This window comes from Elephantulus edwardii, unplaced genomic scaffold (genome assembly GCF_000299155.1).
Source record: "Elephantulus edwardii isolate Elephantulus edwardi_28Jun2011 unplaced genomic scaffold, EleEdw1.0 scaffold00080, whole genome shotgun sequence".
Classification (NCBI taxonomy): Eukaryota; Metazoa; Chordata; class Mammalia; order Macroscelidea; family Macroscelididae; genus Elephantulus; species Elephantulus edwardii.
Genome location: NW_006399830.1, coordinates 13,126,204 through 13,144,639, shown reverse-complemented (window position 1 = coordinate 13,144,639; position 18,436 = coordinate 13,126,204). Strand labels below are relative to the sequence as shown.

At 46.9% G+C, this 18,436-nt stretch overlaps 1 protein-coding gene across 1 annotated transcript in view; it reads left to right on the top strand.

Moving 5' to 3' along the window:
• Positions 1–18,436, top strand: part of CUX1 (cut-like homeobox 1) — a 276,918-nt gene that overhangs the window by 123,617 nt on the left and 134,865 nt on the right. The window contains exon 4 of the mRNA XM_006889801.1: positions 1,363–1,441. Within this exon, the coding sequence (XP_006889863.1) occupies positions 1,363–1,441 (79 nt within the window). The remainder of the gene's footprint in view (positions 1–1,362; positions 1,442–18,436) is intronic.

Below are 18,436 nucleotides of genomic sequence, written 5' to 3'. Positions count from 1 at the left end.
TTTAGTCACAGCAACCACGAGTTACCTCTGTACAGCAGATAGACAGACCAGTGCTATACCACTTAGAAGAATGTTTGACCAAACATAATTAAATCCAAGCCTGAGGGCTGCAGATTAACATCACCCACCTTTGGCTTGGTAGCATAATTTTTTATCCACTATAGCTTCTTACTTTAATCCTTTTCTTTTTCTAGTAAAATATTTAGAAATAACAAAGAGCTTTCTTGGACTTTAGTTTATTTCTTTGTGATCTGAGTGAAAATTTACAAAGCAAAAAGGTTTTTTCCTTGGAAGATTCTTGTTTTCATAAAATTCCTCAAGAGGAGCAATGAAACACCTCTTTCCCTAAATTTCAGGATTCGTCTGGGCATTTGAACATATTTTTTTCCATTTGATGCACTGTTTTGCCTCTTTGACCTGGTGACCTGGTCACCTACTTCCTACTTCTTGCCACTTTCTTGCAGTATCCCTGTCACTGCTAACTTAGCTCATATTGGGCTCTTCTTTAACCATTTGCCACTACTGGAAGGAACCCTGGTGGCAGAATGCGTAATGGGTCAGGCTGCTCACCTGGGAGTCAGCGGTTCGCATCCACCTGTTGCTGGGCAGGAGGCAGACAGCCATAAAGATTTAGAGCCTCAGAAACTCAATGGCAGCTCGTTACATGTTGGAATTGGTTCACTGGCAATGGGTTTGAATTTGGGGTTTGCTTCGCTAGAACATAAGCACCTGAGGGTAGGAACTCTCACCCTCTGTACCCGTCCTCCAAGCTACAGTTGTCAGTTACTATCGAGTCAATTCTGACCCCCATGTGTACAGAGTAGAACCTCTCCATAGTGTTTTCAAGGCCGTGTGGGTTTTTAGAAGCAGACTGCCAGGCCTTACCTCCAAGGTGCCTCTGGCAGGGTTTGGCCCTTTAGCATTTCAGACAGTGTGGAGCCTGGAACCTTTGCATCACCCAGGGACCCTCGTTAGAAATATGGTTAGAAATACTTACAGGAAAGGGGACATGACCAAAGTACACCTCCCACTCAGTTGGGCCAGAAGACTCAGGGTCACTTCCTTGTGTATTTATAATACTGCATTTATAATTTTAAATTTGTAATTTATAAGGCTGCATGATGTCAGCACCACTCCTGCCGTGGTTTCCCTCAGAAGTGGGTCCCAGAGCCCCTCTCTCCGAGGATCTGTGGGCAGTGTTTCCTCAGAGATGCTGACACATGGTCTTCTGGCAGTCTGCTTGGAGAACTCAGGCTTGCATTTGCTGTGGGAACTTGCTTGTTGTCTAATGATTTTTAAATTACTTCTTGACAAATTTTGAGCTCTGTGTTTTTCTTTTCTTTTTTCATTCTTCCCTTTTAGATTGATGCACTGAGTAAAAGAAGCAAAGAGGCCGAGGCAGCCTTCTTGAATGTCTACAAGAGATTGATTGATGTTCCAGGTAAGGCCGTGTGCACATGGCCCCCAGAGGGCTGGTGCTGGGGAGCGGCTTGGTTCTGGGAACACACACTTGGTTCCCTCAGACACAGACTGTCGCTAGTCAGGGGCCTGGAGGCACTTGTTAAAGTGGTCACCTACTCTACCACCGAGGCCTTTGTGAATGCAGAGGCTTGGATCTGAGAGAGTGCCCTGAGGGGCACGATGCCTGTGCCTCAGGGAACAAGGGCAGAGCTGTGTGGACCATGCAGACATCTTATGTTCTGGGGGTGATTCACCCCGCACTTGGGATCACCTCTGATCGGCATCCTGCCTGCACGTCCTCCCAGGCCATCAGGGAGTCGGCCTCTCATGAGGCCTCTTGAGGTACAACCTAGAATGTGGGTTGTTGCATATCTTCAAGGCCCAGGAGAGTTTGGAATGTCAGAAATGCTCGTGAGCACTGAGATGACAGCTTCCGGTTCTCGTGTTAGAATCATGAGGCGGGTGGAGCTTGTGGGAGCTCAATCCTGGGAGTCCCGTTCACTCAGAGGAGTCCCTGGGGAGGTGGCGGACATGACTAGAGGCCCAGCCCTGGAGAGACTCAGGTCTGAAAACTAGAAGTCACCTGAGGAAACCCCGTCCCCACCACCCTCCCCTGTCCAGCACTGTCTTGTCACTTTTGCTCCCTTTTCAGTAACTCTGACCGGCCTTGACATTTGCTGAGCTTACTAACCAGACATCGTGAGCAGGATTCCTTAGAACCTGCACTTGTCATCCACCTCGCAGCAGCCTCTGCTTCTGCTGGCCTCTCCTGGAGCCGGCCCCACCGGGGATAGAGCTGTGGACGCCAAGTGGCAGGATCCAGCTTCTCCTGCCTGCCCGGGGCTGCCTGTGACCTCTGGGCCATGTTCTTTTTCCCCTCCAAACCCCAGCTTTGCCGTCTGTAATATGGAGGAGTCCCAGCATGTGGTGGTTGTAGTCTCAAGTTTTCTCGTAGCTCTCCCCTCCCCTCCCCTGTACTCCACTCCACTCCCCTCCCCTCCCCTCCGTCTTGCTGGAGTACATTTTACTTGCATGTTTAGCTCAGAATTTCCCCCAGAGAGGTCCAGGATGTTGTCATCACACACCTGTGGTGTTACAGGCTGGCGTGGGACTTCCTGTCACCTTATGCTGTCTTAGTTGCTCATCCAGTTCATAGTTCTAAGTTGTGGATTTTTTTCTTTTCTGCAAGTGTTGTGTCCAAGTTGGACTGTGACAGAGGACAGAAGGAGGCTCGGCTTGCTCACGGACATGGCCCTGTGTCCACGGGCCGGCCTGGTGATCCATGCTGGTAACCCTGGGTCCATGGGCTCAGCTGCTATGCTGGTCGCCCTGGGTCCATGGACCATGCTGGTGCTCTGTGCTAGCACCAGGTCTGCGGGATGGGCTGGTCCTCTTTGCTGGCACCTTGAATTTCTTTGTGCCTCAGGTGGTGCCTCGGAGCTGTTTCTCTGCACCATGTTATGTCCACACCAACTTGGTTAGAAAGAATTTCAGGGAGCATGCAAGTTCGGAAGGACACTCTGCTGTGTCCAGAACGGCTTCATTTGTGCTTTATGTTTTCTGTTTGTGGCTCATGGTCAAGGAGGGTTTGTCCCATCAGGGACCACAACAATTCCTGCCACCACCAAGCAGGACCCAAAAAGGGAGTGTTTTCTCTCAAACTCTGGAATTTTCTTGGTGATGTAGTTGAAAGGGGACCCTCTTTTTAAAGTAAGTTTAATAGATAGCTCAAGTATCAATTAAACTCGGTGACATCTGAATTGGGCTGCCACGTTACTTAGTCATTTGAGTTTCTTTTTCTTTAACTACTGTCTTTCCAATTTTCTGTAGAAAATGATGAGACCTTCTTCCCTCCATCATTGATGCTTTGTGTGAGCAGGCCTGCATGTGCATTGTAATTTGATATTGTTGTGGTCACAGAATGGGTATCGTTTCCACCCTGCTCAGAGTTACCCTGTAAGTATTATCCAGGTCCGGGTGATAGTGTTCATGATTATAATTTTTGGCTGGAGAACAAAAGTTTTCTCCAGCTTAAGTTGCAGATACTAGGAGCAGCTACTCTTCTATAATGATACTAAAATCCAAGGAAATACTAAAGAGCCAAGGAAAATGTGTGTATCTTCGGTGCAGCTGTGAAGGGTATGCTTTGCAGCAGGTCAGTTGAAGGGAGCACGGAGCTCAGAGCACTCGGTCGGAGCGTTGCGGCCCGGCCATTGTGCCCGGGGGGTCATCCTGGGCCTGAGCGTTTTACCACAAGGGCCCTGCTCAGTGGCCTCCTAAGCTTTCACTGACAGTCTCACCATTGAGGGGCGCCCGTGTGCCTCACTGGTCTGTGCTGCAGACCTCAGCCCTCTGGAGCCCAGAAGCACCAGTGGGGTGCATTAACTCTAGTTTCAATGTCAAACCATCTCAAGAAAATGACCGAAGCGCTGGGGGCCCAGGAGACAGGAGTCTCGGTGGTGTTTAGTGTGACTCCAGGAGCCCAGGAAGGCCTACCAGCCAGCCCTGGCCTCGGAGACAGGCACGGGAGCCCCACACCCATCCCTTCTTGACATGGCATTTACAGACGTCTTCTCTTGTTTCTTTCTTACTTACTTGTTGGGCCCATGAAAATGGAGCCCCTTGAAGACAGGACTTTGTTGTATGCTCAGCCTCCCCACCCCTTCCTGATCCAGTGCAGGGCCTGGCACCAGTGTGCTGTGCTGTGCTGTGCTGTGCTGTGCTGTGCTGTGCTGTTCTGTTGAATGGCTGGATGAATCCATCCACCCAGAACCACCCGAGCGCCTTCTGCAGCAGAGTTCCTGAAGGTTCATGCTGGTGCCTCTCCCCCACCCCGCCCTGCTTCGTGGACTACACAGCTAACTGCCCCAGGTGTTCTGTGGGGAAGACATGGACGCATGAATCCAGTGGAAGTGGGTCTCCCGCCTTCCATCTCTCCATGTAGGCTTCACTGCTTCACCTGCAGTGGCTCACGCCAGAGTACTTGGTCACCAGTCTCAGCCAGGCCACCTCCAGAATAGTTTTCTATTCCAGTCCCTTTTCTCAATCCCAGCATCCATCCTCCGCCCCACACTGCAGCCTGTAAACCAGCCTCATGCTTACACGTTTGCCCACCCTTCCTCCAGCACTTAGTCCCCATCCGTGCTTCAGCCCCTTAGCACAGCACCGTCCCAGGCAGTCTTCCTAGGGACTGAAGCCCCAGGTTTGCACACAGGCCTCCCCAGCTCCCCAGTCTGCCTTGGGTGTGCCTTTCTTCATACATGACCTTTCTGCCAGGACAGAGACGGGGGGTAGTGTGATCCTGTCTTCGTTTCTCCGATGTCTAACTCAGTGCCCACCACCTAGAGAAACTTACCAGTGTTGTTTGAGTGAATAAATAAACTAGCAGATCCAGTATTTTCTCCAGAATGCTTTCTGGACTTTTTTGGGCTCAGACCTTAATTGTTGGCACTGGACTAGACTCCAGCTCCAGAGATTGACACCCTGTGTCCTGGGAGAGTGCTCCGGAACATTTTAACAACTTAAATTGCAAGAGAACAGAATGTATCTTTCATTGAGTTGTAGCAGTTTAATAGCTCTCTGAACTCTCATTTCGCCCTGGTGTCACTCTGTAAAGATTTACATGGCTGCATAGACGTTTATATGGCACTTAGCATTCCGTGTTCATCAGACCAGCACACGCGCTTCCAAGGCCTCCAGTTCTGGGTCTAGTACTTGCTGTCCAGAACTGGTGTTTGGCTCAGCAGTTATCTGGCTGGCATTCCAGGCTTTATATACGGGCTCCCCCTTCCCCCAGCCCCCTCCTTCAGCACTGACTCAGCTGCGCACGTCACCACCTCCTCCCTCTTCTCCATCTTCCGCATCCCAGATCCTGCATAATGCGATTTCTCCTTCCAGGATACCCTTCACATCCAGGACGCTTGCGTCTGTAATGAACTAATACAGGTTTCTCCCATTATCTGAAAGTAGCGCATTCCTGGACATTTTGTAGCCAAAACGATGGCATGTAGCCAAAATAAATGATGCAATCACTGTTCTTTTATGTGGGAACAGTTTTACACTGTGTCAGACCCCAAAAGTAATCTACCAGAATCACACCTGGTGGGGATGTCCGGTGGATGCCGCACTGCTCACCAAGCTCATCCTAGGTAGCATGGAGGTCCTCAGCACTAGTGTGTGGCGCTCATAGCACAGGGCAGGGCTGGGGACCTGGCCTGGCCACTGTCACTCAAACACTGGGCGCCAGGTTCAGTTTACGCTTCCCCCTGCCCCCAGCTTCCTTTTGTTTAAGGAAAAACAGGCACTAGTATTCTAGGTCATTTGTAAAAGGCATGTAGTCTAAAGTGAACTTTGAAAAAGCGAGGGGGGCCTGTTTGGCCTTGGGAAACCCTTTGAAAGGTGCTAGAGACAAGACCCTATCACTGCATTGCTTCCCATTTGCCACCAGGACATTCCTTCCTTCGCCTGTTATGAGAGACATGGTTTTATGACACCATGTGTCTCAGCTGTTCTTACTGTAGCCAGACCACACTCTTCCAGATGACAGTGTCCATCGTCACTTGGGTAGGTGTTGCCTGTCAGCACTTCTGTCCCCTAGCCCGGCCACATGCTGGGCCCTCGGGACAGAGTGCTGAGCAGCACAGAGCCCCAGAGGTTGTTCCCTTCATGGAGCTTAGAGTCTGGTGGGGAATTTGGGCATCAGAAAAGTAATTGCACGAAAGATTATTGAATTTTAAGTGCAATGAATGTCATGAAGCCAAATCCCACTGGGCATTGAGAATGCAAGAGGAAGAGAGATGGAGCAGGGTTGATGGCAGCTCCCCGTGACTGTAGCCAAAGAGGCCACAGGGGGCAGCCAGGTGGCAGGTTTGCTGAGAAGAGAGAATGGCATGTGGGAAGGAGCTGAGCCAGGAAGGTGACAACACGTTGGCAGGGCACATGGCCACGGGGCTTAGCGAGCCAGGAGCAGGAGTGGCCAAGTAATGCACGGTCCAAACCAAGGCCCTCCCAGCACAGAAAGTGCCCTGGATAAGCGTGCGGGGTTCAGGACACCCACCTGGGAACCTCACTGGATCACATGAAGGAATCCAGACCACTCGTGGATTTGCATCAGAGAAACGGCATCACCATGTTTGTATCTTAAAGATCATCCCAGTTGCCGTTTAGACAATGTGTTAGGAAAGGAGCTGAGGTAATGTGGGAGACCTCAGGGTGGGAGAGCCGTGGCCCCCTGATCACCAGTGCTGGAGGGAAGTGGACAGCTTCCAGCTGTTTGGAAGATAGAATGCTTTCCTTCCGGTTGGGCGGGAAATCAAGGAAGGAGGCCACCAGGACGGCTAGTCCTGTAGTTAACACCGCATCTTTTCTTCATCTCTGGACAGCAGTGCTCATTTATACAGTTCCATCTTGTCCACAGAATTAAAAGGAAGAGGGAGATCTGAAGAATTAGTCTTCTGTTCCTAATGCTGTTGCCAAGTTTAATTGTTACTCTAATTGAAAATGGCTTCTCAGAACGGCCTTTATTGTCAGAGTCATCTGTGTAGGAGAGCAGTTCTACAGTCACACTCAAAAGTTACAGTTGTACATCATCCGTTAAGTCGTGGTGAGAGATCAGATCAAAACACACATGATCAATATTTAAGAATATCCTTAAACTTGCAAATATTTCATTTTTAAATTTTAACATATTTTCAGCGGCTTGTGCATATCAGTTTGCTAGTGACACGAGGAAAGTGTCATGAGCACATACACAAACATTCACACACACAAGAAGGTTCTTTAAGGTCTCACAGTTGACCCTGTCTTGGTTTCCAGAGCTCCCTTCTCGTTGTTGGGGTTTACTCTTGAGTCAAAACCAACTCATCGCTCATCTTCCAGTGATTTCCAAAGGCAGTTAATAGTGCACAGAGTGAGTTTGCCCATTTTTCTCCTGCAGAGTAGCTGGTGGTTTTGAACCATGTACTTTTGAGTTAGCAGTGCAGCTCTTTCTCACTAGGTCACCATAGCTCCCTCCAAGTCAGAACTGACCCATAGCTGACACTCCTGCAGATTTTTAGAGGCAGTTATTCGCACAAGAGGAGATTGCCCATCTTTGTCCTGCAGAGCAGCTGGTGAACTTGAACTGAGTGCCTTCGGGATTGGACTGCAGCTTCTTACCTCTAGGCTACCAGAACTCCCTCCATGTGATAATAGGTCCCTAATGAGGAGACCAAAGAGCTCCACTGGGTAAGGGATTATGCTGTGCAGATAAGCAAAAAGCTGGTGATTCGAATCCACCAGCTGTTCCCTGGGGGAAAGGTGACACAGTGTATGACTTTCCAAAGAATGTACAGCCTTGGAAACACTAAGGGGCAGTTCCACTCTGCCTTGCAGGGTCTCTGTTGAGTTGGAAGTGATTCAATGGCAGTGGGTGGTGGGAATTGGAAGATCCAACATCCTTCACATCAGTCTCTGCCAGTGGTCGTCAGCACAGCTCAGTGTCTGTCAGTAGCCAACACATAGGCATGTGCAGGGCATAACGTTCCAGGTGAAGAAGTCACTTTCACTCGTTCCCAACCAGCTTTTCTCACAGCCCACCTGCTCTTGGGCCCTGGACTGTGCCCCAGAGATGCCAGTGGGAGTGGCACATGGCCCCTGCTCACCTCAGGCAGCTGACATTTGGGTGATAGGAGAGTGTTCGATGTCTTTGAGGAAATAATCTGTAATTAAGCAGGTAAAATAGACAGCCTCTACCCTAATTGTAATAAAACAAGAAGTAGATGTCTCAGCTTTTAAGGTGTGAATCTCTCAGATAGCTGGCAGCATTCTGGAATGACTTCTTAAAGGCACTTGTATAGCTTAGAATTTTACTACCAAATTAGGATAATCTAATCTTCGGGCATGTGACTTCCTCTTTGTTTCTTGACACTTTTCCGATGTGTTTACAATGAGAGTATTTTCACAATCAGGACTTAAAAGGCATAACTCAGTAAAATAATCAATTTATCTTGTTAGCCCTTATTCCTATATTGTAGATAAGAATTTAAGCAGTAATCAGATTACTTGTGGATACTTACAAATGTGCATAAAATACAGCATGTGAGTTTTGTGTCCCCAAAGCATCTCAGTAATGATCCTAACAATAGCATGAGTCTTAGATCGAGTAAAGTTGTTGGCGTCGCCCCATGTGCGCGCCACAGCTCTTCTCCGGCGAGCGACCACCACGCTGCACCCTCAGAGAGCCTCCTGTGCCCACTGGTGCTCCTTCCTGAGAAGGTTCAGTCCTACAGACACCAGCCCTTCGAGCAACGGCAGTGCCTGCAGAGTTCTTTCTGAGATGTGAGTCTTGGGAAGCACGTGCTTCCCATGTGACTCTGAAGCACTGTTAGAACTCTGTCTCCTGACTGACTTCCCTCTGTTGACTCCATAACGTAACTGCTTTGTAATTGGGGAAAGGGGTTGTCAGTTTTCAGAAAGCCTTAAAGAAGTGCAGCTCCCTGCTTCGAGACGCCCCGAGGGAGCTTCCTGTTTAGATCAGGAACATCCCATCAGCCTGGCGTTTAAGGATCTAGAAATAAAGGAAAATGCTTTTTCCTGACCTCAGTTCCTTTCTGTCACTTAGCTTTACTTAGTAAGGGCACATGTGAGGTTTAAAATGGGCCCACGTTGCCCCCTCCATTCTTCGTTGCCCCCTCCATCCTTCCTTCTTCACTTCCTGTCCCTCATTCCAGGATGCTGTTAAGACTGGATGAAATCTTAGATTAACTTAGAAAGGCCAAGAGTTTTAAGCAGTGTGCGGTCTTGGTAGCACTTTGCAAAGGCCATAGAACTGTCACTGTTCGAGCCTGATCCCAAAAGAGACTCCAGTCCGTGTATTCTAGGTCTCCATGAGGTTGGCACAGGAGACCAGTGCCCATAGCCCCTCAGAGAGCCCACTGGAACTTCAGCAGCCTGAGACTTGTGGGTCCCTCGACAAATGTTCAGGTAGCCTGCAGAAGTATTTCATTCACGTGTAAGAAACCGACTGCAGGCACCCAAATGGGACAGGAGGAGGAGCTGGCCTGAAGTGTTTGCCACCCAGCCTCCTGCTGCAGTGCAGACCTGGCCGGGTTCTGGACCTGCCCAGGCTCAGGCAGCAGAAACTCATTAAGAGGGGGCCTTTCCTACCCCACGGCCCCTTCAGGAACGCACTCGGCATTTAGCAGCCTCTAGTCTGTGCACAGAAGTTTACCAGTTGAGGAACTGGCCTTGAACATTTGAAAAAGGTAGATGTGACAAGGTGGAGTCAATGCTTCTGACTTCTGCATCTCCCTCCAGGACCTCATCCCTGCTTCCCTCCAGCCGGCTGGCCCTCGACTTGGCCTCTGGGACTGCCCTCCGGGTGCCTCTGCTCCCGGGGTCTCCCCCGGCTCTGTGAGCTTGGAAAGGTGCGTTGCCTTTTCCCCCTGTGCCGAAGCTGGGGTGGTCCTGGCACGCTCGATATCTAGACAGCTTTTCATCAGTTGCTCATCAGCATGCTAATTGCTGTATGACTAATTATGCCCTGAATTCCAGTTGATTTTCTTAATGAGACAGCTGGGTTAATTATGTAATCGTATGATTACATTAGCCTAGAGTGGCCTGGCGAGGAGCAGCGTCTGCAGCGCCGTGATGTCACTTCAGGAGTGGCGCTCACAAGGGCTGCATTCATCCTCCAGCTGATGGCGGGGGGCAGCCCCGCGCCCACAGAGCCCTCTGTGCAAACACGGGCCGTGGCTCTATTAAGATCAGTCTTTTCAGACCTCACAATACGTAGTGGTCTAGTTCCCCCACCTCCGCAGCACTCAGTGGCCCCCCAGATCTGAAGCCCTGCTTCGCAGCCTCTCTAACTCTCTAGAAAGTTCTGCAGTGTGCTCCTCCTTCCTTCTGGCATCTTGGGTTTTATCTGGGCATAAAATACTTCCTTTATAATGACTTACGGAACTCCAAAACGAAATATGCATCCAGAGTCCCTGCAGGATCAGAGTACATTGGTTTGCCCAAAGAGCATTGTTATTGTTGTTCAGTGTTGTCCACGATGACTCATGGGACTCTGTGAATGGCAGATCTGAGCCTCAGCCTGTCCTGCACCATCCTGGCGACCTCTGCCATGCTCAAGCCCATTGTTAGTCACCTGTGAGTCCGCCTTGTTGCGAAGCCTCTTCTCTTTCGCTGACCTGCTGCTTGTCCAAGCGTAAAGTCTTTTTCCAAGGACCGCCTCTCCTTACAAAATGCCCAGAGATTGAGGTGACAGTGCACCGTCCTTGCCTTCTCCAAGGTATATCTGTCTGTTCTTTTGGCAGTCTGTGATATAGACAGTACTCTTCAGCAGCACCACAGTTCAGATACATCTGTTCTTCTTTGGTTGTCCACATTCATTCAGCGATTTCCTTGGATTCACACTCAGCACTGATGGTAGCAGACAAGAAATCAAATGTGTTGCACTGGGAAAAATCTACCATTAAGGACCTGTTAAAAGTGCTAAGAAGCAAATTTAGAGACTAAGGTGCGCCTGATCTAAGTCACAGTTTTGTTTGATTTTCCTCCCCCGCCCCGTCCCCGCCCGTTACTTGGCATGCATCTGATGGACAGTGAATAAGGATACCTAAAATACAGACAGCCACAGACTGGTCCCTACCTTAAGTCCCACTATTCCCCTCACGCGTCCCTTACAGACCTCCATCCTCGTGTGTCATCGAGGATGGACAGCAATCACAGGAGACGCCTGCCCTCCTTTGCCGCCCAGCCTCCCTTCCCATCGCAGCGGAACTCCTCTGTGCAGAGACTAAACCTGCTGACTTACCCGTTCACACTCCTCCACTTAGCGCTTTGCAGACTCTTCCTCGGCCAGAACTCAGACTGTTGTTGGAAGACCTGGGAACTCTGTTCTTAGCCTTTGTATTTCTTCTCTCCCTACGTGGCCTGTGACTTCTCCGTGACCAAAATAGAACTGTTGTGCCACCACACCTCCACCCCCAAAGTCCCTTTGCCCTCAGGACATAAATGGCCACTCCACCCAGCCACCCACTTAGACCACAAGGTCGAGGTGGCCGCTTTATTCCTGCCTCCCTGGATACTTCGTCTGTCAATGTAGAAATGACGTAATGGCAGTATCTGATGCCCTCCTCCGACTTCGCAAGGAGGAAGGGTGAGCCGCTGTCAACCTTGGTGCACGCCTCATTCTTCTGAAATAGAAGTCAGATCGACTTCTGCTCTCCAGACTGGCCAGTTCAGAGCCACCAGCCATCCCTCCACAGCACTCTTCTCTATTGGGTTCATTAATTTGTTGCACCGGTCACACAAAACTCACAGACATATTGGGGGGGGGGGGGGGTTCAACAGTGAATGAATAGAAATCCAAAGTCTCTGTAAATTTTCATTGAAATTAATAATAAATTTTAAAAACACAACACTCACAGTAATGGGATTTATCGTTGTTGTATGCTGACCCCATTGCCACAGTCACTGTGCCGGTCCATCTCATCCAGGGTCTTCCTCTCCTGCGCTATCTACCCTTCCAAGCTTGATGTCCTTCCCCAAGGACTGATCCCTCTTGGCAGCATGTCAGAAGCATGTGAAACAAAGCTTCAAAATCCTTACCTCCGAGGAACACCCTGATTTCAGACTCTCCAAGACAGAATTGTTTATTCTCTTGGCAGCCCGAGGTATCTACAGTACTCTTTTCCAGAACCACAACACAAAGGCATCTCTTCTTCTTTATTCATTTCTTCATTGTCTTCTTTATTCATTGTCTGGCCCTCATGTGCATAGCAAGCAGTTGCGAAGACCATGGCCTGGATCAGGCACAGCTCAGGGATGTTCAGCTCAGGCTCAGGAACAGCTCATGGGATAGTTCTTCCAACAGGACGGCCTGTCAGCTGTGCCTGTAGGCAGGCCTCTCTTGGCCCCTTACCCTGGTCTTTGCCCTCCTGCGGTGAATGCTACAAAGTTCATTAGACCTGCCAGTTAGTGCCCAAGGACTCTCTCCTCCACTGGTAAACCTCCTGCCCAGAGGCACTTAACCTTCTCATTTGGGGAGGTGCATCCCACTCCCTCAGGAGGTTCCTGCCTGCAGGCATCAAGCTCTCTCTGTAAGTCTGCACCGCTCTGCACCACACAATAACATAGTGACTTTGCCCTGGGGGACAGGAAGCCTACTGCACCGTCTGTCTCTTACCAGTCTCAGTTCTGCTGCTGTTGTTTTGTCTGCCACTGTTTTGAAATGTTTCGGGTGGTACAACTCTTGTTCTCTGTCTCCCAGGACTGAGGGTTCTTTTTAAAAAAAATAACCAAAAGTGCAACAATGAATGAATGGAATTCCAAAATCTCTGTAGATGTTCATTGAAATGAAAAATTAATTAATTAATTAATTAATTAAAAAACACAACAAACTGGTTACTACATTCATGGTTGATGAAGCTCTTTTTATTATTAATATTATTATATCCAAATTCATAAACTGGTGCCACTAGAAAAAATAAATATACATATGTTACTTTTAACATAAATACCTGTTATTTCCATGCTCAAAAATGTAAAAACTCTAGCACATTTTATCCATGATTGTTACCAAGCAGGGAAAACAAAACCATAAAACCACAAATATAACCATATATCATTTTTCATTTTTGCATTTAGGAGATTATCCAATACAAATACATTAGCATAATAAATTTAGAGGGGTGTTCTAAAGTAAACTTAGATTTCCAGTCTATTTTATTCTGTGACCACTGTATTTTTTTTTTTTTTTCAAGAAAGTCAGATGTCAGCGTTTTGTTCTGTGATTCACAGACTTTAGACGTCTGTTGAATCATAGATTAAAATTCCCTTAACAGAAAGGCTTCCTGTAGCAGTTATTAAATAAAAAGTGACTTTCTTTTTAGGAAGCTCTTACACACTACTTAACAGATTGTGCATCCCTTTCTCTTCAGCTAGTGTTACTCCCTCCTTCTTCTGTCACTTGTTTGTAAGCAAGCTTTCCTCCCTCAGGAGGGAGCATGAGGGTCAGCCTCTGGCCAGTCCACTAGGAAGTGCTCCCTGCTTAGTCCACTCTCATTTACTCATGTTGGGGAAGGTTCCATAGACCCAGTGCTGGTGGTGGACTCTTCCAACCATAAGCAATACAGGAGAGTTCACTGTCAACTTCAATTTTGCCACATTGGTGGGGATCGGGGGCCCAGGGAGTGGTACAGGTCATCTCATCAGGCCTTTGGAAATTCTGGCAGATGAGTTCAGAGACTGTTAAATTTACAGTCTCTTACTGGGGAATCACCCCTGTGTCTGGCACCCCTGTGTCTGGCACTGTATCTCTTAATACTGGAACCTAACAGGAAAAACTATTTTAGCTGATGTGGAAAGAACTTTGCAGTGGTGCTAGACTTCTCTCTGGCCTCCTCTTTCAAGATTGCGTAGGGAGTAGAGGACTCTGCCTGTGATAACGCTCCCTTATCCCCCTCTGTTGTTGTTGTTAAGTCATAGACGACTTATAGCGACCCTATGAACGAAAGATCTGAACACTTGTATAGCTTTCATCATTTCTCCAAGTCCATAGGGTTTCCGGAGTCAAGCTGTTTTGGAAGTGGCTGCCACTTCTGCTGTTAGCACACTTTAAAAAAAGTCACTCAAGGCCTCTAAAGTCCTCGCATTTTGATTATCCAATATTTAAATTGTCCATCTTTCTCAATCCAGTACTTAGAGGAAACAAATACATTCCTTGGTCTAAAGAGTATTCTGTACCAGTAGAACTTGGGACATTTACATCCAACAGCAAAGTCCACACAACATGTCATCATACTGCAGCAAACCACACCAGCTCACAGTATCACAAGACAATGAATTCTCTTTGTTCATTTAGGTTCTTATTAGATCATCTTTAACTGTTGTTGTTAGGTGCCCTCAACTCAGCCACAACTCCTAGCAACCCTGTGAACAGGAGACTTGAACCTGGGACTAGCCAGCAGCATCCTCACAGTCTCCTGCATTCTTGCCCCTCGTTACAGTCACTGCTGTCGATCCATCTTGTTGAAAGTCTTTAACCCTCTATCTTCGCCAGCATGGTGGCCTTTTCTAAGGACTGGCCCTTCTTAACAACATCTAAAAACATGAGGTGACATTCCACCATGTGTCTTTAAGGAGCACTCTTGCTTGCTCCAAGACAGATTTATTTGTTCTCCAAACAAGAATATAAAGAATCTATTCAATACTCTGTCAGTATCACAAGTCATATTGCCTTTGAATTGTGATGGCGGTGAAATTCTGGGTGCAGCTCAGGTTTTCCACCTCAACCCCCAGAACCTATACAGGGCTGCTGCACTCATAACAACTACCGTGTTTCTTCAGTAAACCTTAGATTCCGTTAACATACCCAGTGAATGAGGGGCTAAATGTGGAGTCAGCCGCCGTTCATTATCTGTGTTACCCAATGTTCATTTTCATCATATATTTAGGTTTGTTCTCTAACACTGGCTAAGAGAAATAATCCATGTCCACCTTACATTCAGATGAACCTGTGACCCTTTTGAAAACATTCCAGCTTCGTTCCTTCCAGGCCCTGATCCATTCATCTGCATGTGACCTTGAACCTCTGGTGGATAGAACCACAAGCCGTATTAACCCATGAAGAAGCCATTAATCCATGGGACCAGAAGTGCGTATTAATCCTCTTGTTAAACCTTCCTGGTGGTTGCCCCAAGCCACTCCAGGTGCCTATGAACTGGGGTGTTGGCGAGGAATATTGAACATACCAGAAGTATCCCAAAAGATGAGCAAATGTGTCTTAAAGGAAGTACTGTTGACTGCTTCTTAGAAGTGTGGATGGTGAGACTTCTCATGTACCATGGACACTGTATGAGGGACTCATCCTTGGAGGAGGATGGCTTGCTTGGTAAAGTAGAAAGTTAACAACAAAAGAATTCTCAGTGAGATGGGTTGACACAGTTGATGCAGCCATAAGCTCAGATATGTTGATATAGTTGTGAGGCGGGTGCAGGAACCTGGCACTAGTCCATCCTTTTGTATGTAGGATTGGTGTGGGTCTGAGGTGATTAGAAGACACCTAACAATAACACTACTGAACTTTTGTTCATGTGCTTGTTGATCAGCCTCTATCTTCATCTGTAAAACAGCTATTTAAAATCTTTTGCCCATTTTCAACTGGGTTGTTTATCTTATTATCTTTATATAGACTGGATGAAAGTCCATTGTCAAATATATGCACATCTCTGAGGCAAACTTTGCTGGGTGATGGAGGAAATCAGAGCATTCTTGAATTTGTGTTGATGAACTGAATCTGGAGCCTGGACTAATTGAGGAATTGTGCCGTGGGACTTCTGGACTAACAACTGGATTTGCTCTGGGTGATATTTTTGCTTCCCCCACTCTTCAACTTACTTCCGTAATAAATCCCATCCTTGGTACCACAACTGTGATTCTGCGAGTTAACAATGAATAAACGATTCCCTTGCTGCTCATGCGGCTCTGGAGGTGCGTGGGGCTGGGCTACAGGCTCTTTAACTGCTTTCTACTTTGGCCGGTGAGGGGCTGTGCTGCTCACTGCTGCTGGCCCTTTCAGAGAGGTGCTCACAGCTCTGTCCTATTTTCTGCTCTTTAGAAAATACCCAAATTTTTGTCATTTATACAATATTTTAAGTATTAAAGCTTGATAATCAATCTTGAAATCAGGAAAGTAAATCCTTTACCTTTGACCTTTCCTTTTTAAAATTAAAATTATTTGGCTAGTTGCGATTCAACATGAATTTTGGATTCAGTTTTTATAAACAAACCTTACAGGATTTTAGTTAGAATTTCACTGAATCTGTAAATTTCAGGAGAATTGGTCATTTTACACTATTGAGATTTCCAACTCTTAGGATAATTTAATTAGCCTTCTTTGTTCCTTCTCAATATATTCTCACTGGAAAATGTTTTTTTTTTTTCAGTTTTCAGTGTATAGGCCCTGTATATATTTTAATGTATCCCTAAGTAGCGTGTCTTCATCATTGTTATAATTGACACTCCTCACTGTGGCGTTCACTGGGAAAGCAACAGATTGCAGCAACAGGAATAGCTTCAGCTGTAGTTCTTTAATCAGGAAGCTACTTCTTGGCACTGCCCCACAGGTAGCTTCTGCCACCAGGCTCTGCCTAGGCAAGTGCTACAGTTCTGTAACTCACAAGTAAGTGCCAGAATATATCTTCATGCTATTTTCTATTTGTTTGTTACTCTTTTGGAAGGATGCAATTGACTTTGGTTTAATAACATGACCTTGCTAAACTTGAAGTTCTGTGGTGGTTTGGGTGAAGTTTCCATAATTACAATCCAGGTCGGAGGAGCTGGTGGTGGTCAGGTTTCAGTGTCCATGTTACTTTGGCATCTGTGCGCCTTCTGGTCTTCCTCTGGCTCTGTTTACACTGGCGAGGACCCTCGGTACAATGTTAACTAGAGGTAGAGACTTGATACCATGCTTTGTCCTCAGTCTTGGAGGAAAGCAATCAGTGTCTCATTGACTATGACATTAGGTAGGGTTTTTGTTGATGTCCTTCGTGGATTGAAGAAATGTTAACGTTTTCATCATGAATAGATGTTGGATTCTGTGAGATGTTTTTTGTGTGTCTGCTAAGATGATCGTGTAATCAAGTAGTTTGACGTTTTTGATGGCACAGCATAAGGCAGGGTTCAGGTCAGCTGTTTATAGGGTCACAGGATGTGGCCGGCTTCAGAGCTGCTGTACACAGGGTCGCAGTGACAGTGCATAACAACGAGTCATGTTTGGTTTGACTGCACCTAACATCAACAGCAAATGGCAAACCAGTCTTGCCTTCCTGGAATAAATCTCATTTGATGTTGATGTGTAATGCTTTTTAAAATTTACTGGATTCAACTTCCCAATATTTTATTACAGATCTTATATTTCTGCTTGTGAGAAATGTAGACTTTGGTTTGTATGTCTGTAAAACTTAATGCCTGGGGAGCTCTGGTGGTCTAGTGGCAAGGAGTTGCAACTACAATCCCAGAGGCATACGGTTCAAATCCACCAGATGCTCTGCTGGGGAAGGAGGGACAATCTCCTCCAGTACCAGTCAGATCTGATTTGACGGTACACGCACACAAAAAACTAAAATAAATAAAATAAAAAAATTAAAAAAAAAACAACTTAATGCCTCTATTAGTTTTTGGTACCAAGGTCATGCTGGTCTCATCGAATAAACTGACAAATGCTGCCTCTTTCTTTTAACTTCTGAAGGAGTTGGTAAAAGATTACTGTTAGATTTTGGATTTGTTTTTAATTTCTCCAAGACACCTATGAAAGAATTTGGGCCCAGGATTCTCTTTGTTGCAGGTTTTTAACTAGAAATTACTTCCTTTAACACATAAAGTTATTCAGAATCTTCCCCCCCCCCCAGATTCTTTTGTACCTTAGATAATTCTTCAAGAAATGAGAACATTTATCTAAATTACCCTCTATATTGGCATATTCTTGTTCATTAATATCGTCTTTGTTTTCAGTATCTATGGAGTATTAAGTTTGGCATACCTTGAGCATGTCGTCAAGAAGGACCAGGCCTTGGGAAAAGACATTGTGCTGGAGAATGTGGAGGGTCAGAGTAAGAGAGAGAGAAAGGAACAGCTTCAACAAGACAGGTGACATGGTGACTGTCACAGTAGGTGCCAGCCTGCTGGAGACAGTGCGCATGGCACAGAACAGGACACATCTGTTGTTCAGAGGGTCAACATGAAGGCATATAACACCAATAAATCTTGATGAGTGGCCCTTATGCACTTAAGAGAGTGTGTGTTCCGTAGTTGGTGTGTCCTGTAATTGTCAGTTAGATCAAGTCCTTTTTTTTTTCTTTGTTGTTGTTGTTGTTGTTATGTGCCGTCGAGTCGCCTGCGACTCATAGCGACCCTATGTACAACAGCCCTAAACTCCGCTCTGTCCTGTGCCAATCGCACTGTCTCTGACACTCCCATCCCAATTATC